The sequence below is a fragment of the Stigmatopora argus genome, chromosome 23 (assembly GCF_051989625.1).
Source record: "Stigmatopora argus isolate UIUO_Sarg chromosome 23, RoL_Sarg_1.0, whole genome shotgun sequence".
Classification (NCBI taxonomy): domain Eukaryota; kingdom Metazoa; phylum Chordata; class Actinopteri; order Syngnathiformes; family Syngnathidae; genus Stigmatopora; species Stigmatopora argus.
The window spans coordinates 6,264,186-6,286,679 of NC_135409.1; the positions used below are offsets into that span (position 1 = coordinate 6,264,186).

Sequence of the window (22,494 nt, forward strand, 5' to 3'; positions counted from 1 at the left end):
TGACTTAACTGTCAAAAGTTGAATAACCACCTCCTAAAATTGCCCGCTGCGCTGAACGGTCACCGCGTGTTTAGTGGCTTCTGTTCCTACATGAACACATCGACCATCACGTAGGAATAAAAAGCCATAAGACACAACAGCAATCTCACAGGAAGGAGGAAGAGGAGGAAAAGCAAGGGAGGAAGAATCGACGGCGATCGGGCAGATGAGCGTCGCCTCGCTATGCGATGATGTTAGTTTGGTGTGCTGTCATTGGCCAGATAAAGGCGCTTCCAGGGCGCTGCCTAGCAACTAGACTTTTCTTTGGGATTTACAGGCACCCCACCTTCTTTTCCCCCCGATAAAACGACACAGCCAAAGAGAATTTTGCATCGCAAACAACAGCTATCGTCCCGACCGGGTGAACCAAGAGACATGGATTGTGCGCAAAAGTATCTTTCGCACGGCTAACCTAAAGGTGGCGCTTGTCATATCAAAGTCCCCGATTGATGATGTAAGCCGACAAATGGATATTTTTAGCATTTCATCATCACTTTCCCAAGCGTCCTTCCGCTGTTTACATTCCGACATCCTCTCGATAAACATCTTCATCTCAAAGCAGAGCGTGTTTCCGCTAAAAGCCACTTGGCGGCGGCCGGCGGGCGATAGTCGGACACGCTTTTCGAGCGGAGGGGTGACGGTACGAGCGCCAGCCGGATAAATATGTATGACTGCGACACTGTGGGTTTCCTGCTTTGTATGCTAATGATCTTATACAAGTTTAATAATGCCACCGCGCAGCACCGAGGGAGGGCGGGGGGATAGATGGAGGCTGGCGGGGGTCGGGTGGTGGGCCGGCGGCCGCGAAAAAGGCCTCAGAAGACGTGATTGGCGAGAGTTTTTCTCACGCTACACGAAAGTCTTCAAATACATTTGGATGGAGAATTAGTTTTGGTTATTATTTATGCCTGGCTGCGTCTGTAAAAACGGTGCGTCCTTTGTGTGTGTGTCAAATACAGAAATAGCACTCGTTACTAATACTGCGGCTTAAAATACGATGCGCCATATAGTCGTGAAAATACGGTATTTGTTTTTAAAGCCGCACCCTTAAAATGGCCTTAAAAGCGTTGAATTTGACAATTTCTCGAGTATAAGCCGCCCCCTGATTCACAAAACTCACACAATCCCTTCTATGAAATAACTTTGGGGTGTGCAATAACAATGTGCAATATTTTATAATATTTTAGAATTACCTTGCCCCGGTCTGACTTCTTTACGAAAAAGGCCTCAAAAGACGTGATTGGCGAGAGTTTTTCTCACGCTACATGAAAGTCTTCAAATAGATTTGGATGGAGAATTATTTTAGAGTTCCGTTCGTCCCTCGTGATCGAATGAAATGATAGATTTGTGACGAGGGGTTTTCCAAAATAAAAGATCAAGATGCACACAGATGCACAAGTGTTGAAATTGTGGCATAAAAATACAATTAGTCATAGTTTGGCTCTGTAGTTTTGATGTCATCGGCGGCAAGGATGACACGAGGGAAAACGCTTGTCGAGACTCGGCGTTGTTATCGTGTGAGAAGTCGCAAGATGAAATGAAAAGTGAGTCATAGAAGAAAGGAAGCTCTGAAGTGCACGATATTTTCAGGATTTTGCAGACATTTAAGGCGGAACCACCATGCTGATGAAAGAGAGGCATTTTGGGTAAAAAAATAACATCGAATCTAGGACTGAATGCGAAATATCTTACATTTACGAGACTTGACAAATAAACAAACAGCGGTTGCAAAAATTCTGAAAAATGTCATTCAGATTTTTTACTGGTGCCCTTTTGGCCAAGCATGTTTTGTTTTGTCATTGCTAACAACTTTAATTTGGCAATCTGTCATTTGTTACAGTCTTCAGTTGAATGTTTGGATTAAAACAATAGAATATAAAAATGGAGGCTTATATCGGCAATGTTTGTGATGGAGCAATTTTTCCGAATAAAACAATTGAATTTCTTGCGGAAAAAGTACTGCGCAATGAGACAAAAAAATGTCCCTCTCGGTCAGTGACTCAAATGAGATTAAAACTCTTGTTTTGTGCTTTTTCGGTTTATTTTTTTTGCCATGAAAAAAAAACTGCGGGTAGTGGCTCACTCAATTTATGAAATTAATTAAAGCACCCCCTTTTCAATGGATACCTACCAGTTTCATTTTAGAGATTGCACATACATACCTCCCGTGCAGGTGACATTAAATAATATTTCTATCACTTTTTGCCTTTGTTTAACTCCGAGATCTGAATTCCATCTTGTCCTTCGCGGATCCTGCGACGAAAAGACAGAAAAAAAAGCAGGCAGCAATTCAAACTTATTGTTACGTCACCACACTTGTTGCAAAAGCTCGAACTACGACTTGAAAAAGAAACCGATGCTTTCAAATCGCCCTGACTCGCTAACCAATGACATCCCTTGTTAAGCGGCGACGACTTCTTGGTGACTTGCGTCGGCTAATAAAAGGTTACATTGAGGCAGCGCGAGTCCTTGACGGCTACTTTTTGCCCTTTTCGGGTACAAATTTAATTCAGGCCTTATCGTCTGTAAAAACGCGGCCGGCTAACAGCTGGGGGTCCAACGCCTCACACAATGAGCTGTCACGTCTCTATTGAGCGATGATGGATGAGTAGCCGACTGTTGCAGAGGCAGTTCGCTTGAGAATCAAGACGTAGCGTATTTACTCGGATAAAAGCCACCCCCGCGCAAAAGCCCCAGCCTTAAAATGGCTTTTTGAATGACTTACTGTATTTCCACTACTATAAGGCGCACCTAAAAGTCTTAAATTTTCTCCAAAATAGACAGAGCGCCTTATAATCCAGTGCGCTTTATATATGGACCAATACTAAAATTGTTATCACGATAAAATAAAATTAATCAGTCGATAGGTTACACCATCCTCTACATCCTCTCACAACTACGGCAAGCAGCCCCCGACTCTCCTATTTTCCCTGTAGAAAAAGTACTGCGCAGTGACTGCTGGGATATATAGTTCTTTTGTCAATACACCCAATGGGTTGTGGCCTGGCGATCAACATCAACACAGCTTTACGAAGCGTGGAAGGCAGCGCTGGAATAGTTCCGCTAGCTACTATTTGCGAATGGATTGTGGCCCCCTGGACGAACGTATAAAACTCAGCGTTTTCGATGACTCATTTGGACAATTGTTCAATTCGGACACAGAAAATGAGGACTTTGATGGATTTGTGGGTGATGATGACGTGAGTACATTGTAAAATGGCTAAACAAAGTACAACCGAACTCAGTTTTGCTTCCATTCCCTTTTTAAAAACGTGTTTTTAGCGTGTCCGTATGTTTAAGCTGGTGTATGTTTTGCCATGCCTGGCTGCGTCTATAAAAGAGGTGCGTCCTTTGTGTGTGTCAAATACAGAAATGGCACTCGTTACTAATACTGCGGCTTAAAATATGATGCGCCATATAGTCGTGAAAATACAGTATTTATGTTTTTAAAGCCGCACCCTTAAAATGGCCTTAAAAGCGTTGAATTTGACAATTTCTCGAGTATAAGCCGCCCCCTGATTCACAAAACTCACGCAATCCCTTCTGTGCAATAACTTCGGGGTGTGCAATAACCCGGGCCGCCACTTTGACACGTGTGTTAAATGATTTGATAATTTCTGCCATTTTATCACTGCCTCCCATCCAAGTTCAAATACATGGTAAATAAGTTAAGCACTTTTCCACCTTAACTAATCCAATTGACAATAACCACAGCAAAGTCCTTCCCTGCTATTGACAATGACAGACATCCAATCCATTCGGACTGGGACCCCCTCCCCGTTAAAATAGATTGGACGCCTATCAAAGTCAGCGGTCTCCAACGATTTAAATGTCAAAAAAGAAAGTCGGGTAAAAAAAAAATCACCTTTTTGCCATGGCGGAATAATGGTTCTATTTCAGCTTTGATATTTAAGGACAACCTTCCCACTGCGTCCAATGAACAGTGGACGCTGGCGCTACGCTGCGGTCCGCCCGCCAACCACGTCCAAAAGCCCCGACGATCGATCATTCCGCAACCCGCTGGGCGGAAATGGGAAACGCCGTGTGGATAAAAGGCGCCAGTCAAAACAAGAACGATTAAATGTCGCCGAGGCGATGGAGGAAAATTACGAGGACTTGGGCGGATGCTCATTTCCACCGTTCCGTATTCTCGCCGGAGTTTTTCGCCGTAATATAGGCCTGGCAAATAAGCAGTTGCCCCATTACTCATCCCCCTCGGCGCTGTCTCCTGACTGGGGCTTCACCGCTAATGCAGATTACAGGGATATATGAGGGCTATTTTGTTCGCCGCGGGGTGGAAACGATCATAGGCAACCCGATCCCTCTCTTGATGCGTCACCCTACATCTGTTCACCCCCCGCCGACAAGCACCTATTCCACACCAGTCCCTCTGAAGATCCGTCATAGCCGACTTCCTATCCGAATTAAGCCAGCTAAGTCCGCAGCTCATCAATTGCGGGACCAGTTGCGTTAAAAATGGGGTCACCTGGAGACATTGTAGTTGTCGTTGGGAAAGGGGTGTCACAATTTATCGGGATATTTTGTTTTCCCCAAGGTTAGCAATATGCTCTCCAGCGGTTAGCGCATATGTGTCAAAGTGGCGGCCCGGGGGCCAAATCTGGCCCCCCGCATCATTTTATGTGGCCCGGGAAAGTAAATCAAGAGTGCTGACTTTCTGTTTTAGGATCAAATTAAAATGAAGAGTATAGATGTATATTAAATTTCCTGTTTTTCCCCCTTTTAAATCAATAATTGTCATTTTTTAATCCATTTTTTCTGTGTTTTTAGTTCAAAAATCATTTTGTAAAATCTAAAAATATATATAAAAAACTAAAATAAACATTGCTGTAGATCTATAAAAAACTGAATATTCAGGGCTTTTAATCCAGTTCTTTTAATCCATTTATAAAAAAAAATCTAAATATCATATCTAAAATGGTCCAGCCCACATGAAATCGAGTTGACACCCCTAATTTAACATAATAAATATGCTATCAGGGCAATGAAAATGGATCGACAGTCAAAAATTCCGTCATTTATCACCGTCAGTAACAGCGAATGAGTTAATTGGGTGACTAACAGCTTTTTATGTGGATTGAGCTGAACAAACTGAGGCTGGCATAAACTCACGTATTGGTTTGTAACAGGATATGCTCACTTGCCATCTGAAATGAAATCACTGAAATGGAGTCCCTGGGGTCCAATCAAGTTGCTCGGCAAATTCCCGAGAGCCGCTTGTTTGTGTACATGTGAAATTGGCTTCATTTCCTCTCATTATTGGAGCTTTAGCGCCTTCACGGATTAGCGATTGTGGCAAACTCTTGTTTCTTTTCACAGATTAGCCACGCTGCTATTTTTAGTTTGACTCCACTTGGGCGGGAAAAGCAATTAATGAATCAGACAGACTTTTTTTGGACTGCCATCAAGATATAGGCGGCTCATTCCAACGGCGTCAGAACCTGCCGGTTGGTGTTAGTGTTATTATGCCATAAAAGTGCTAACTCTATGTAATTCGACACGTTAAAAATTCGGTTCACGAAAAGACTCGATGAGAAAAATACACCAAAAAAAATCCAAGTTACAAAACAGAATCCAAAATCCTCCAAAACGTAAATGCACTTCTGGTATTCTTTTTGTCATTGTCTGGTAGAGTCGCTTTCTCATTGGTTATCTCATTACACCTCACTGGCCTCCCATTGGCTAGAGGGAAACTGTGTCTGCATGATGCCGGAATTGAGGTTAGCGGTGTCGAGTTTTTCTCAGTTTTTGAGTCCGCGTAACACCATTTGAGTTTGTGTGTTTACGTGTGTAAGCATGTTTACTCAGCTGCCACTCGCATGTGACCGAATGTCTTTGAATTTCATATTCATTTTAAAGGCTTCATAAGTACTTTCCTACCGTTTTTTTGCATACATACCTACATTTGCCAATATATTGCATACAAATCTGGAATATTTTTATCCTTTTAAAGGGCTTTAGGGGGCAGTATTGAAGATTGTGGAATGAATCAGGCTATCCCTCTTTTACCTCTACTTACAAAAGTCCCTACTTACGAAATATTCACGTTACGAACAGCTTCAAAATTGCATTGCAAGATACAAAATGCAAAATCGCACCCCAAATATTAAACATCCAATTAGAGAATTGACGTGTAAAATACGATATATTTCATACAAAATTGGAATATTTTTATCCTTTTAAAGGGCTTTAGGCGGTAGTATTGAAGATCGTGGAAGGAATCAGAAAAATAAGTCTTATGGAAAAAATGGAACCAATTAATTTTGGAAACAGAAATACCACTGCAGTTTGAAGTGAGTGAAAATCAAGCAGCTGTTTTTCTACTCCAACAAAACAGTGACCTTAGCATTTTTAGCATTGTGAATCAATGGGTCTCCATGTGAAAGAAAACCCAGCATCCTGGCCATGACATTTTTAAGACTTTCATTAGTCTCGTAGCCGCCGAGTGCGAAAAGCCAGCCTTTGCGGGCTTTATTAAGCTGTGTTTGCCGAAAACAGCGCCGCCGCGGGTCCCAGTGTCATTAAGACACGGCGGGATTTTCATTAGGTTACTGCTACATGTGCATAGATGACACTCTTCTCGCGGTAAGCCTTCCATTCCACTCGATAGCCTCACAGAGTCTGCCGCTTCTGCCGTTCCACCTCGGGGTTTTAGCGGATTGCTTCGGCATCGCTATCGCCCAAAAAGTGCAGGCCCAAGCACCTGGCAAGCCGGGGGAGGATTAACTTCCCGAATAGCCAATCAGGCACGACGGCTACCCGGCATGGGTCAAGATCTCAACTCTGTTCAGAAGCAATGATGGATCGATTTTAACCCTCCCACGTGGAGACAAAGCTTCCTTCTGGCACTTTAGGCAGCCAAGCATCAACAAGTCAAAAGTGAATCAGAGTCTTTTAGCATGCAGATTAAAACTTTGGTGCCCTGAGGGAGGCTGATTTACCGCAGAGTCTCACAAACTCTGCAAGAGAATACATGGCGCTTGTTTTGGGTAGCGGCTAGTTTAGACCGAGAGCATAAAGCTTGTTTAATAGTCCACATTGGGACTGGCTGCATTTTACGATGACAGACGTCCAATCTCATTTGATGGTCCAGTTTTAGATTGCGCTTCCAGAAACAAGTTTGAAAGAGCAGCTAGGCCTGAAACTGCACGGAGAAATGTTTCCCAATGTAACGTTTTCAAATCGGTCTTATCCTTGGCAGTTACGTTGACGCAAGGGTGTCAGACTCGGGTTGGTTCGCAGGCCGCTTTAACGTCAACTTGATTTCACGTGGGCCAGACCATTTTAGATATATTTAGATTTTTTTTTAAATAAATGGATTAAAAGAACTGGATTAAAAGCCCTGAATGATCAGTTTTTTATAGATCTAAAACAATGTTTATTTTAGCTTTTTTAAAATATATTTTTAGATTTTACAATGATTTTTGAACTAAAAACACAGAAAAAATGGATTAAAAAATTACAGTTATCGATTTAAAAGGGGGAAAATAAGGAAATTTAATATACATCTACAATCTTCATTTTAATTTGATCCTAAAACAGAAAGTCGGCACTCATGATTTACTTCCGCGGGCCACACAAAATGATACAGCGGGCCAGATTTGGCCCCCGGGCCGCCACTTTGACACATGTCCATTAACGCTTGAAGGTTTTCCCTCTATCTCGCTCTCCCGTTAAGGTCAACATTTTCACAAAGGCAATAAAATGCTCATCAGCAAATGTCTGGGACCATCGTTTTTTAATATGACGACTTCTTAATGAAGCGGCGCTTTGTTATCAACTCACGTCAGCCGAGAGCTAATCGCGCCGGGAGAGTTTTAACGGCTCACTCTTGTTTGTTTAAACCGCCACGTGTTACATCTAGCTGTCAAATGCGGCAAAAATGCAATTTGAGGGCGTCTCGCCGTCCGTCGCTCAACCGTAGCCGCGTTTGACCTTTTATTGAAGAATTCCGCATCGGCCTGGTCTATCTCATCCCTACGTGCTTTGTCGTCCATTGGACCTTAATCCGAGTATTTCACGCTTTTAACTCCCCGCCGCCGGAACCTGCCACGGCGAGCGCTAAGACCGAATGCGCTGCCAAAAAGGTTACTGGGACCAGCGAGGTTCTGAAAAAAAAAAAACGATAGCTAAAGGCCAACACGTTGGAAAGAGTGAAGTGTAAAAAGGTAGCGAGCGCTTTATCGGGATTACCAAGCATCTTTTCCGCTTAGGTGGGAATTGCGTGCCCTTTGAGAAGAAGACCTCACATCTATTATACAGCAGCCATGATGTAAATGACGGCCTTGAAAGGTGAATGTGTAAATTTGACGGGCGTAATATGGCTCGGACCTAATGGCGTGAAGCAAAGAAGATATGTTGTGATAGCGGCGACCATGCTCTGATCATTACCAGCGCGTTATATCATGTGGTGTGATATGCCTATTACCCATGATTCGCACTACATTGCTTCATATTTTTTTAATGAGGCGGCGGCTGCTTTATGATCTCGCTCGTCAGCGAGCGGCCCGACTCGGCCGCCCAAGGTCGAGGAAACGGAGCTTTGTGCAGCCGAGACCCCCTGCCCACCAGACGCTAAACAAGACCACTTATCTGCCTCCTTTCTTTGACCGGACAAGGTCATCTCGTTGGTGGCTACACCTCTACGATTAGAATGCGGCCCGTGGGCCGGCCCGTCTGGCGGGAGACACGGCGCCCTCCCAATGACGTGCCAGTCAGGAGGTTGCCCTCAAGAGTCCATCGGATTGGACGTCTATCGCCGTCAACGGCACTGTAACGCCATCGTTGGCCGCCGGCTCTTTCCATTTCTATTGGAATGACACAGCCGTTGTGTGGCAGCTTTTTACCTCTACTTACAAACGTCCCTACTTACGAAATATTCACGTTACAAAAAGCCTCGATGAGAAAAATACACGAAAAAAATCCAACTTACAAATCAGAATCAAAAACATAAATACACTTATGGTATTCTTTTTTGTCATTGTCTTGTAGAGTTGCTTTCCCATTGGTTATCTCATTACACCTCACTGGACTCCCATTGGCTAGAAGGAAACTGTCTGCATGATGCCGGAATTGAGGTTAGTGCGGTCGAGTTTTTCAGGAGTTTTTGAGTCTGCGTAACATCATTTGAGGTTCTGTGTGTATGCATGTTTACTCAGCTGCCACTCGCAATGTGACCCAATGTTTTTGAATTTCATATTCATTTTAAAGGCTTCATAAGTACTTATCCTACCATTTTTTTGCATACATACCTACATTTGCCGATATATTTCATACAAAAGTGGAATATTTTTATCTTTTAAAGGGCTTTAGGGGGCAGTATTGAAGATCATGGAAGGAATCAGGCTATCCTTCTTTTACCTCTACTTACGAACGTCCCTACTTACGAAATATTCACGTTACGAAAAGCCTCAAAATTGCATTGCAAGATACAAAACGCAAAATCTCACCCCAAATATTAAACATCATATGGGAGAATTGACATGTAAAATACGATTGTATTTCCACAAAATTCAACTTACGAAACCACTTTTGGAAGTAATTCACTTCACAAGTAGAGGGACTTCCGTACATGCTATGAATTATTCACAGCGAGCGCTCCGTGTTCGTCAACGAACAAAACCGATTCCCATACCATGTGACTTCTGCCCCGAAACCTAATCAGGACACTAAATTCCAACGCACGAAAGCGGCTCTCGCAACACGGTGGAACGCATTCCCAAGGTACGCCATCCAGGAAGTAATTACAATTCTCCACAGACGTAATTGGGAAAACAAATTAGCATTAGGTAAATGTAATTTCCACTTGACAGCGTTGGAAATTTCACCTCTGCGCCGTGGCGTGCAGAGAAGTCGGATGCGCCATCACCGCTAACAAATCAAATCAAGGACGCCCAATGTTAATAGAAGAAGCCGAAATGTCAAACGGATGTACTCGGGGAAAATCGGCGCCCGCCGTCTTTCGGCTCGCCTCTCGGCCGCGTCTTTAACTTTGTCGCCCGTCTGTGTGTCATCCCTAAAATGATGGGGGGGTGACATCAAACATCCCCACGGCGTCAAGGCGTGAAGTGGCGACATGCTTCACAAAGCTGCCCCGCCCGCTAATGGCCCCCTCTTTGTAACGGCGTCCGTATAGCGCCGCTTGACGGCCTGCCAAAAGGGGGTGTTGTGTTATGGCGGAGCCAATCACCCGCTAAGTATTTTCTGGCTGCTATTTCCCCGCCGCTAATGTGCGAGCGTCCAGGCTAAATCGACTCTTAACGCCCGACGCGGCAGCACGTGGAGAATCCCGAAGACGCATCGGCGGCTCCACGTTCCCGTTGCCGCGGTGACCGTCACCCGTCTGGATGCTTTTACCGTCACTCTAAATCACCGAAAGTGACGGCGGTTGACGACTGGGATGGCGACGCTGACGTGACCTTTGCGAGGGTGTCGTTAGGCGGCCATCGCTCAGTTTAATGCGCCTTTGCAAGTGAAGGATGGATTTTTTTTTAAACTCTTTGGCCCCTAAATGGTCACATTCGAAAATAGGTTGTTGTGGTTTAGGTTGAGCTTGCGTGGGTTTTCTCCGGGTCACCCGATTCCCTCCCACATTGCCAAAACATGCAAGGTAGGCTGATTGAACACTTGAAATTGTGTGACTGGTTAGTCGTCGTCTCATGTCCTGCGATTGGGTGGAAACTGACTCGGGGTCATAGTTAGCTGGGATAGGCTCTAGCACCCTCGGGAGTATAAGTAACTTGGAAGATGCTGTTGGACTGATTTTTGGGTGTGTAAGCCAAAACTGCGCTTAACTAGCCATCGGCCAGGGGACTTACATTTTATTACTATTAAACCACTAGTTATGTGTTACTTTGTTAATAGATGGCGAATTAGAAGAAATAAAAAAAAATCCAATCCAATATCCTGTTTTTGGTGTTTTTTCAGAGGGTTGGAACAAATTCATTTGTTTTTAGTTCATTTCAATGGGAAACGTCCGCTCGAGTTACGAAAACCTCGACATACGATCTCAGTCCCGGAACGGATTAAGATTGTATGTCAAGGTACCGCTGTACATTGTTTTCATTTTTTTTCTTCAAAAAAGGTTGGATTTTATGGTTGAGAAGCAACTCGTGGAAAGTCCACGAGTGGTCATTGGGAACGACTATGGTGCGGATAGCTAGAAAAGCCTCTTTGCCCCCCACCCCACCCCCGTTATCTGTCCGTCCAGATGCGAGCCGTCTCCCCCGCGCCATTCCCGCTCACCGCATCCATCAAAAAGCACATCTTGGGACGCGGCGAATACGGACGGCTCTGGCGCCAAACTCGCCATCTGCCGTCATTTAGAAATAAATGACAGGCCCAAAGCTCAGGGGAGCCCGTCTCATTCCTCTGCCAACATCGTTACTGTGATGGGCACCGCCCGTCATCCAAGCCTTCCCTCCCTCCCCCTCAAATCGATGTGCGAAGGTGCTGGAGTGTGACTCCGAGAGAGGCCCGAAGTGGATTTGGTCGGCCGAGCACTGCCGGTTATTCGGAGAAGCCGGCGGGTGGAACGGCGCGGTGAAAACCGCCGTCCGTCTCCCCGCTGATTACACAAGCCGACACGGAGGACTTCTGGATTGGTCTGGAAAAGCCGCTCAGTGTCCTATTTTGATTTGATTGCTTCTTGGTTGGGTGTCGAGCAAGAACGGAGACTTTACGACTTGTCCGCAGGCCTTGCTGAATTATTCATATTTGACAGACACGCAAACAAAGTCTTTACAAAGTCCAATACAGAGAGAAACAAGACTGCAGTTTAACATTTTCCCCAGGTGCCTATTAAGAAAAATGGAGTATGGGATTATCCGGACTATAAATCGTACTTTATTCATAGGGCTGCGACTATCGCATTATCCGGACTATAAATCGTATGGCTGCGACTTATACTCAAGTGCATTAATCATTAATATGTATATGAGCTTTATTTCAATTTGGGACCGAGCAAGCTTGAGGTCACTCTACATGGCAGCTGGCTTCGAGGACATTTAATTGTCTTCAGGACTATTGATCGGACAGGTCACCATGTTCCGGGCCGAGGACTGTTGATCTGAGTTCGCAATGAAGATCTGTGAAGGACTCTTAAATTGCTTTGACTTGGATTCCGGCAGATGGCGATAATCGAATCAACTTCCGAAAATACTCGCATATTGTTTAAAAATACTGTCGCTCGGTTTTTACCTTATATGAAATTATTATGCTTACTTGTGCAAATTCTTACGCAGTTGTTTTGGTTTCCGATCCGCTCGGGTCACCTTGTATGCTTACTTGTGCAAATTCTTACGCAGGTGTTTTTGGTTTCCGACCTGATATGCAATTGTTGGGGCAGTTGTTTTTTTTACCTTAATGGTGTTATTCGGTTAGCTTATGCAATTGTTTGAATTTTTTTATCATTCCTAAATAATATTTCAATTGTATGAGGTTATTATTGATTATTTTTATGTGGCGCAGCTGTAGCTGCAGTAGAGGTTTTATAGCCATAAAATAGTTTTTGCTAAAGGCGTCACTAGGAAATGCACGGACCGCCACTGCATTCTTCCCCTTTTATTAGGCATTCTTTGCTTAGTGCGACTTCTAATTCCAAAAATTCGGTAATGAAATGAAATTAGTATGGCATCTGAAAACACACATCATATTATTTTCCCAATGAGGAGGAACTCTCTTCTAAAAGTACTACTTGGCAAGAGCTTCTATTTGACAGCTAATATAAGTTTGCCCCATAAACGAGACGGGAGGTGGACTTTATTAATTTCATGGATCTGGAAATGAGCCGTGGCGATAAGGCTATCGCTTTCTTATTTGCGGATGGCGGGGGCCTAATTAAGCCGATAGCCGACGATAATGAGGAAGTAGCGTGAATAAAGACTCGGGGATACGAGGGTGGAATTTCAGGGCCGCTTTACCAAAGAGAGAGACCATTAGATTGCTCCTTAATCGCCACTGTTTCTATTTCTGGGCTGGGATGTTCTCCCGCCAGGAAGCCATCACATTCGGTTCGCCTCTTTCCGTGGCCAAGGTCGACACGCTGAATGTTTTTGGTGAAATGGCCGTAGGTTAGGTGGCCGGGTCGAGTGGCGGCTCAGATTGAAAGCGGGAATCCGCCCGCCATTTTTCTGTCTGCGCCGACGCCGAGAAGATTGAGGTCAAGAGTGGGCGGACGGACGTGGAATAACGGCAAGTCCGCCGGGCTAAGAAATGTTCAAGTTGCACCTTCGGTCAACTTTCCTCTCAAATAGTTTTGAGGGCATGGAAATCGTTTCCATTGATTGGCTGCTGTGTCACCGCGGCTGGTTAAACGGCGGGGACGAGACAAAAAAGCTCAGGAAAAGTTTGTTTTAATGGGAGAATACAAGATATGAAATACGGTGTCTCCTTTACTTGTAAACGTCTCTAAATTTGAAATATTCAGGTTACGAAACGCCTCATCGGGGAATTTTGTCTTGCCATACAAACAATTATTAGTATTATTTATGATTGATGTTTTTAAGTGTATGTAAAATAACTTTAATCTTTGGGTTTTTTACCAATTTAGAATTGGAAGTTGTAGGTTTACGTGCATCTTTGCATGTCTTATTCATTTTAATGGCTTAATAAATCATTTTCTTTTTATTCATGCATTGATCCTTTTTAAAGGTTTTAGTTGATAGTATTGGGGACCTTGCAATGGATTAGGGCTTTTACACGTAAAATGCGTCTCGGCTTTATTTTTCGGACTATATGTCACACTTGAGTATAAGTCGCACTAGCCAAAGAATACACGTTAAAGACGAAAATGACAATATATAAGTCCCATTGGAGTATGAGTCGCAGTATTTTGGAGAGCTTTTTGATTTATTTATCGGAAACCAAGATACATATGTTACATCTATACCAAGGGTGTCAGACTCAGGTTGGTTCGTGGGCCGCTTTAACGTCAACTTGATTTCACGTGGGCCGGACCATTTTAGATATAATATTTAGATTTTTTTAATAAATGGATTAAAAGAGCTGGATTAAAAGCCCTGAATATTCAGTTTTTTATAGATCTAAAACAATGTTTATTTTAGCTTTTTTTATATATATTTTTAGATTTTACAAAATGATTTTTGAACTAAAAACACAGAAAAAAATGACTAAAAAATTACAATTATTGATTTAAAAGTGGGAAAATCAGGAAATTTAATATACATCTATAATCTTCATTTTAATTTGATCCTAAAACAGAAAGTCGGCACTCTTGATTTACTTTCGCGGGCCACACAAAATGATACAGTGGGCCAGATTTGGCCCCCGGGGCCGCCACTTTGACACATCTGCATTAAAGTAACAATAGTAGAATGGAGAACTACAGGCTAAATGGGCATCTGTTAACATAACTTTTTCAGGTTACTAAAAAAAACATAACATAAGAAGAAGAAAAAAGGCCAAAGGCCCAACCAAACTATGGAACAATGGAATTTCATAAGTAGAGGTGCTACTGTACTTCCACTTCAGTCAAAATTCAAGTTACAAAACCACTTCTGGATCTAATTAACTCCATAAGTCGAGGTCCCACTTGACTAATCGGGCCCTATATTGCAGAAAATCAAATAGTGACGTCATTGGTTTCTGAAAGGGGCTGACAATTGGACAGCGATAATTTAAGATAGCGGCGCCATAGCGTTGGATTTGTACCGCTTGGAGTGTGCGGCGCACATGACAGAGGCGATACGGCTCCCATTATGAAAACGCCATCACTGGAATTCTGGCCTATCCAATGGGAGCAGTTAAGCTCTCGCTACGACGACTTGAAATTGCCTGTCGGCCAATACGAGGCGTCGGGCGTCAAAATTAATAAAGGCCTTTGGCGGCAGACAGATACGAGAGTATTCTGCCATCCCCGCGGCAGCTCCCGCTTGTAAAATTGTAATCCGCGCTCCTTGGATGGACGCCAGGGAGAATGGAGTGTTATCACCCCGCTTGACACACTCCTGTGTTTTCTCCCTAAGTCCTTGGGGTTTTTATCACACCGGCATTTCATTCTATTATCCCGAACATACCGGGACGGCCCTCGGAATGAGATGGCTTGTCAGGGTGGCCCGACAAAGAGGGAGCGTGTCGAACGCCGGATTAGACCGACGGAGAAGAGGAGTGGGTGCGGCTGAGGGAATGAGAGCGATGGAGGGGGAGGAGGTGGTTGGGGGATTTCTTTCCTTGCAGCATTAGGCGTTGATTCCGTCCGCTTAGGCCACATGTGTCAAAGTGGTGGCCCGCGGGCCAAATCTGGCCCGCTGCATCATTTTGTGTGGCCCGGGAAAGTAAATGATGAGTGCCAACTTTCTGTTTTAGGATCAAATTAAAATGAAGAGTATAGATGTATATTTAATTTCCTGATATTCCCCCTTTTACATCAATAATTGTATTTTTTTTAATCCATTTTTCTGTGTTTTTAGTTCAAGAATCTTTTTGTAAAATCTAAAAATATATATTAAAAAATTTATATGTTTTGTGTACTAGGAGTCGTAAAAAATTGAACTTTTTTTTTTTTTTTTTCAACCGGTCTACCATGCAGGTTTTTGGGCTGTGGAATGAAACCAACTGGATGGAATGTTGACATGGGTTCTCTGAGTCTATCATCGTCAAAGATCATTAAAGCCTAAAAATACACTGGGGGTCGATCACCCCCCCCCCCCCCCCCCCGCGAAAAAAAGATGGCAAATTGTGGTTAGCATCTGCTAGTAAGACACGCAAACAGGTGCCCCAAATCTATACGGCACGGACAGTCGCTCACGGCAACCCCCACATCGCACACTTGATTAGGCGTCCAGCCATCCCTGACCGGAGAAAATCCATAGCGGATAATACCCCCCCCCCCCCCCCCCCCCCATTCTGTCAACATCCGTCCAAAACATCCAAACATTATTCTTACTGACTTTTGCATCCTTCAAGAATCCCATCTGTCCTTCAGTTTCCGCTCGGTGGAACCTTTTTCCCTGACTTTATTTTATTCTTTTTCTCCGTCTCACCTGTCCACTTTGATCACCAGCAATGTTCCCTCTACACCAGTATCACACCTGCCATAAGCAGATGCATGTCTACCACACATAAATGATTTAGTAATAATAAAATGTAATGATTAATATCTATGAATGGGCGGCCCGGCGGATGAGTGGTTCGCGCGTCGTCCTCACAGCTAAAAAAAAAGGGATTTTATTTTGTGCGCTCCATATGATTTACTGTGCGCTCCATATGATTTACTGTGCGCAGAGAAGACGAGAGTAGTGCGCAATTGCACACGCGCGCAGCTTAGAGGGAACATTGATCACCAGTATGGATCATTCCTCTTATCAGTCCCGCCCACATCGCCATTGTCATTAATAACACGTCTATTTTGATCACCGACAGCCGGGCCGGGCCGTGTTGACGGTAACGAACGCACGCGGATAATAAGCTCATTTGGTACGCCCTCCCGTGTGGCTTTTCTCCGCTTCCTGTAATTTAGACCGACTTCATCTCCAGGGAGGCACGCCTTATTACTCGTCTGGGAATTGGTCCGGGTGTTTAAGAATTCCATTTCATTAAACGCGGAAGTTTACACGCCAGCCGGAACGAGTCGCCGGCGCTATTTAGCTTGGCAGTTGCGCCGCCGCCCTCATTTGAAAACTACACGGATGACGGGGTATTAAAAAGTGCGGAAAGTTTCTGCCATTCTTCAAACTAGCTTTGAGATCATTTACTATGTTTAATGGCCCGCTGAAGGCTTGTTGCATGCAATTAAAGGCGCAATCCATTACGGCAAAAGAAAAAAAAATCCAAATAGGCCTGTCATACCCGCTTTATTCACTTATACGAGGCTGAAAAATTTGTCGGAATCAACGGTCCATATCCAAAATGGTCGCTAGGGAGGAAATTAATGCATATTTTGGAGATCGAAATGACGTACATCAAGGGTGGGTCGCGGGCCGCATTAACGTCAACACCATTTCCTATGGGCCGGACCATTTTAGATATAATATTTAGATTTTTTAATTTTTTTATAAACTGGATTAAAAGCCCTGAATATTCAGTTTTTTATAGATCTAAAATAATGTTTATTTCAGTTTTTTTTATATATATTTTTAGATTTTACAAAATGATTTTTGAACTAAAAACACAGAAAAAATGGATTAAAAAAATGACAATTATTGATTTAAAAGGGGGAAAATCAGCAAATGTAATGTACATCTATCATCATTTGAATTTGTTCCTAAAATAGAAACTCATGATTTATCCTCTCGGGCCACACAAAATGATGCGGCGGGCCAGATTTGGCCCCTGGGCCGCCACTTTGACACCAGTGACGTACATTATTATCGACGGGGCTTATGCTTGGAAGCCATTTTTTTTTTATAAACCACCAAACTTTTTTTGTTTTTTAACAAATCGTTTGGAAACATAACAGCATGTTTCGGGATCTATTGTGTACCAACCGAACATAGAAAAAGTATTTGTTGTGTACGTGTACTCGGAAGGACTGAATTATTAATAGTTGCGCTTTAAACGCCAACTCCATCTGTGATTTTATGGCGGCTAAACAATGATAGCGACTTCGGAGCTGAACAGCAAAGGGAAAGAAAATGCAGGCGGGCATGAAAAATTCACGGAATCACCGATGAAAAGCCGTTGAAGCAATTTGAGGGAGACGGCTCACCCAGATAAAAGAGTTGTGGCGCACCACCGCAATATTTTTCCCATTGACGGCACAAAACGAGCCCACTCCTTCAATCCGAATGATGTTTTGCTAAATGAGTTTGCAAAATGCAATAATAAGACAAAAACAAGCCCAAACCATCCCCCAAATATCGCAATATATTATGGAAAGAATTCGGCACGGTGACAAAGTGGTTAGCACATCTGTTTCACGGTTCTGTGTGTTACGACCTGTGTGGGTTTTCTCCGGGTACTCTGGTTAAGTCCCAAATCCACCCCCCCCAAAATGCATGCTAGGCTAGTTAATTGAACACTCTGAATTTCAGGTACTCGGACGTTTGGTAGAACGGGCGTTTGGTAGAACGGGCGTTTGGTAGAACGGGCGTTTGGTAGGACGGGCGTTTGGTAGGACGGGCGTTTGGTAGGACGGGCGTTTGGTAGGACGGGCGTTTGGTAGAACGGGCGTTTGGTCGAACGGACGGTTGGTCGCCGGGTTGTTACTGTTGAAACCAGCTCTCAAAATTATAATCATGAGAGAGAGTGAGTTTAATATCTAAATATCTAATATCCAAATATCAACAGTAAACTCTTATAATTTGACAGTGAGCGAACCCGGCGACCAAACGTCCGTTCTACCAAACGTCTGTTCTACCAAACGTCCGGTCGACCAAACGTCCGGTCGACCAAACGTCCGGTCGACCAAACGTCCGGTCGACCAAACGTCCGGTCGACCAAACGTCCGGTCGACCAAACGTCCGGTCGACCAAACGTCCGGTCGACCAAACGTCCGTTCGACCAAACGTCCGGTCGACCAAACGTCCGGTCGACCAAACGTCCGGTCGACCAAACGTCCGGTCGACCAAACGTCCGGTCGACCAAACGTCCGGTCGACCAAACGTCCGGTCGACCAAACGTCCGGTCGACCAAACGTCCGGTCGACCAAACGTCTTTCGACGAAACGTCCGGTCACGGAATTTCCCCCTGGCTATGTGTGATTGGTTGTCCGTCTCCTCATGCCCTGCGATTGGCTGGCACATGATTTACGATATTGAGGTTGAAAATGCATGTAGGAATATTAGAATATTAGATATTAGACGACTTGCGGAAAACAAAGCATCGTAAAATAACTTGATGTTTTCCTTTCTTTTGTGCCTCAACCAAAAATAACATTATATTGACATAAAACATTTGCTTGCGTTTCAGCTAAATGAATTGCAAACTATGCCCAAAACAACCGAAAACTGCTATACATCATAGTGACCACTTGAAAATCATTTGCAAACATAACATTGCTTCAAGTTTCAATCGCATTGACAGCGATACAACGATAGATTGGACGTCTATCCCCGTCAATGTTGGTAAAGAACCTCTATTTTGACTTGCACCAATCGGTCAAATCTCTATTTATCGCTTGCAGGCATCATTTTTTTTTTAAAAGGGTCAAGCCAAAGTGGCCGCCAACAATTCCCATCAATCTTTGCCATGTATTACCTGGTTTACCACATCGACTACGAGGTCACGCTGGGCTCCTCTCGCCCGGGGCGACGGCAAATCAGGCCAGGGTGAATCCTCTGCGATGAGAGAAGAGGGGAGGGAAGCAGAAATCTGATCAACTCCAGGAATAATTTGAGATACAGATGGTAACAGGCAACATTCCCCCTTTGGGTGGATATAAAGAAGAACTGCAATAGTCCAAACTTAGGAGTCCATGTGAGACGCTAGGATCATAAAAAAAAAATCGAAAAAAGGCCTTGAGTCCGTGGCTCAGGTGGCCATCTTGTTATCGGAAGATTGCTTGTTCGATCCCCCGGCTCCTCCAGAGAGACTCTTTAACGTGACACTAAACACGTATAAATTGCGGCGAATGAGGACGAGCACGGCTGACTCCATGCAATGTCAATGGATCAATGTTCAAAGTGAAAGAACCGAGACGAGGCGCAAATGACATTTTTCATGTCGGGTGCACGTTTTCCACACCAGATAGATTTTTCCGACGATGGCTAGCTCACGGTAGAAGAGATGACAATACTACGGCGGTACTTTGAGATTGGAACTCACTTCATCCACTTAGCATAGTGCTCACAAATCACGCAAAATGGTTTCGATTCATGCGACAATCCCAGCAGTCATGTGAAATTCCACGTATGTAAAAAACCGTGTTCCGAGTGTACGGAAGCCTGTTTTTGCAATTTACTCGCTTGTGCTTACGATTCATTTCTTTATTACAGTGTGACAATATTCTCCACCAATTTGGAGCCAAGATGCCGGGCGACGTCTGATTGGGTGCTACCTGTCCAATCATCATCCCAGAAGTCATGTGAAATTCCATGTACGTAAAAAACCGTGTTCCGAGTGTACGGAAGCCTGTTTTTGCAATTTACTCGCTTGTGCTTACGATTCATTTCTTTATTACAGTCTGACAATATTCTCCACCAATTTGGAGCCAAGATGCCGGGCGACGTCTGATTGGGTGCTACCTGTCCAATCATCATCCTAGAAGTCATGTGAAATTCCACGTACGTAAAAAACCGTGTTCCGAGTGTACAGAAGCCTGTTTTTGCAATTTACTCGCTTGTGCTTACGATTCATTTCTTTATTACAGTCTGACAATATTCTCCACCAATTTGGAGCCCAGATGCCGGGCGACATCTGATTGGGTGCTACCTGTCCAATCATCACAAGAGGACGGATTATGTGAGTAAACATCAACTATGAATGCAGATAAGTTTGTTAGTCTTCCCTTGATGACTTTACTCATCGCGAATTCACTTCTTTGCATTTTTTCTGCTATTAATTATATATATATATATATTTAAAGTTCATAAAAATGTGAAAATTCATGCTGAAATTCGTAAGCGGAAGCCACTCCTGCTACTAGGACTCTGCACTAAAGAAAAAAAAGTAGTAATAATAGGGGTGACCCTACTTTGCGACTTTTCGATTTTCGCGGCCATGTTTGGTCTACATTAACCGCGATATTTGAGGGATTACTGTAATTTCTATTTTCCATTTGCTGTTGTACTTCATTTTAAAAGGCAACTTTATACTGCAAAACATGCTTTCATACACAAAACACTTTCTTGTATGCTTGGAATACATTTTACAAGGCATAAAAAGACATGTAGACCAACAATAATACTCATCGCTGGTGTAGTTTATCTATTAAAAAGACTGCAAAATATTCTTTTTGCGGCCACATCCACGATTGTAATGTAAAAACAAAGAGCAATTATTCTTTAAGCCATAATTGAGGGGAAAAAAGCTTGCCGCAAAACACAATAATACTCATCGCTGGCGTATTTTCTTTATCGGTTAAAAACATATTACCATTGAAAACAAAAACAAAGGAACAATTCTTGTTTTAGGGGATCATTTTGATCAGAATAGGATTTCCAATCACTTGAATGGGAAACAAATTTGGACATAACTCCTGGACGCCGCCCAAATCTATCAAAAAATCTTCCACGATGCCTTCAAGTGAAGGCTTTGCGCCAAGTTTGAAGTAGTGCTTCGCTTCTCATCAAAACGCCGGTATTGAATGTCGCAGCATACGGCTCGCAAATACTGCGGCACCACCAGCTGCTCTCTGCAGCACCGCCATTAAAACCCAAGGAGGTGACACCACGTTGGAGGGCACTCGCATCTAACGTAGCTTCGCCGGACCGCCTTGGCATCTGCGCACCCGCCCCCCCAAAAAAACCAAAAATCCAAAACATCTGTCCTTTACTCTATGCCACATGTGTCAAAGTGGCGGCCCGGGGGCCAAATCTGGCCCGCTGTATCATTTTGTGTGGCCCGGGAAAGTAAATCATGAGTGCTGACTTTCTGTTTTAGGATCAAATTAAAATGAAGAGTATAGATGTATATTCAATTTCCTGATTTTTCCCCCTTTAAAATTAATAATTGTAATTTTTTAATCCATTTTTTCTGTGTTTTTAGTTCAAAAATCATTTTGTAAAATCGAAAAATATATTTTAAAAAAAAGCTATAATAAACATTGTTTTAGATCTATAAAAAACGTAAAATTCAGGGATTTTAATCCATTTATGAAAAAAAAAATCTAAATATTATATCTAAAATGGTCCGGCCCACGTGAAATCAAGTTGACGTTAAAGCGGCCCACGAACCAACCCGAGTCTGACACCCTTACTATACATTACAGGTGTCAAAGTGGCGGCCCGGGGGCCAAATCTGGCCCGCCGCATCATTTTGTGTGGCCCGGGAAAGTAAATCATGAGTGCCGACTTTGTTTTAGGATCAAATTAAAATGAAGAGTATAGATGTATATTACATTTCCTGATTTTCCCCCTTTTCAATCAATAATTGTAATTTTCTAATCCATTTTTTCTCTGTTTTTAGTTCAAAAATCATTTTGTAAAATCTAAAAATATATTAAAAAAGCTAATATAAACATTGTTTTAGATCTCTAAAAAATGAATATTCAGGGCTTTTAATCCAATTATTTTAATCCATTTATAAAAAAAATCTAAATATTCTATCTAAAATGGTCCGGCCCACATGAAACTGAGTTGACGTTAATGCTGCCCACGAACCAACACGAGTCTGACACCCTTGCTCCACGCCATTTATTCACATTGACCACAGCCCCGCTTCATTTAATTGCTCATGGACAGGGAAAAAAAACGGATAAAAATGAAAACCAACCAGAAAGAGAAATGCAGTCGCTTAAAAAAAAAAGGGGGGGTTTCTGGTGAAGTGAAAGAAGCTCACTCCCCTTCTACGCCCCCTTTACAACTTTTCTTCGGGGGCTTC

At 43.3% G+C, this 22,494-nt stretch overlaps 1 protein-coding gene across 1 annotated transcript in view; it reads right to left on the reverse strand.

Moving 5' to 3' along the window:
- Positions 1–2,159: 2,159 nt before the first annotated feature.
- The window catches only part of LOC144069267 (uncharacterized), a 40,079-nt gene continuing 19,744 nt past the window's right edge, over positions 2,160–22,494 (reverse strand). The window contains exons 5-6 of the mRNA XM_077594519.1: positions 19,213–19,292; positions 2,160–2,292 (exon numbers count right to left, since the gene is read on the reverse strand). Of these exons, the coding sequence (XP_077450645.1) occupies positions 19,274–19,292 (19 nt within the window). The 3' untranslated portion in view covers positions 2,160–2,292; positions 19,213–19,273. The remainder of the gene's footprint in view (positions 2,293–19,212; positions 19,293–22,494) is intronic.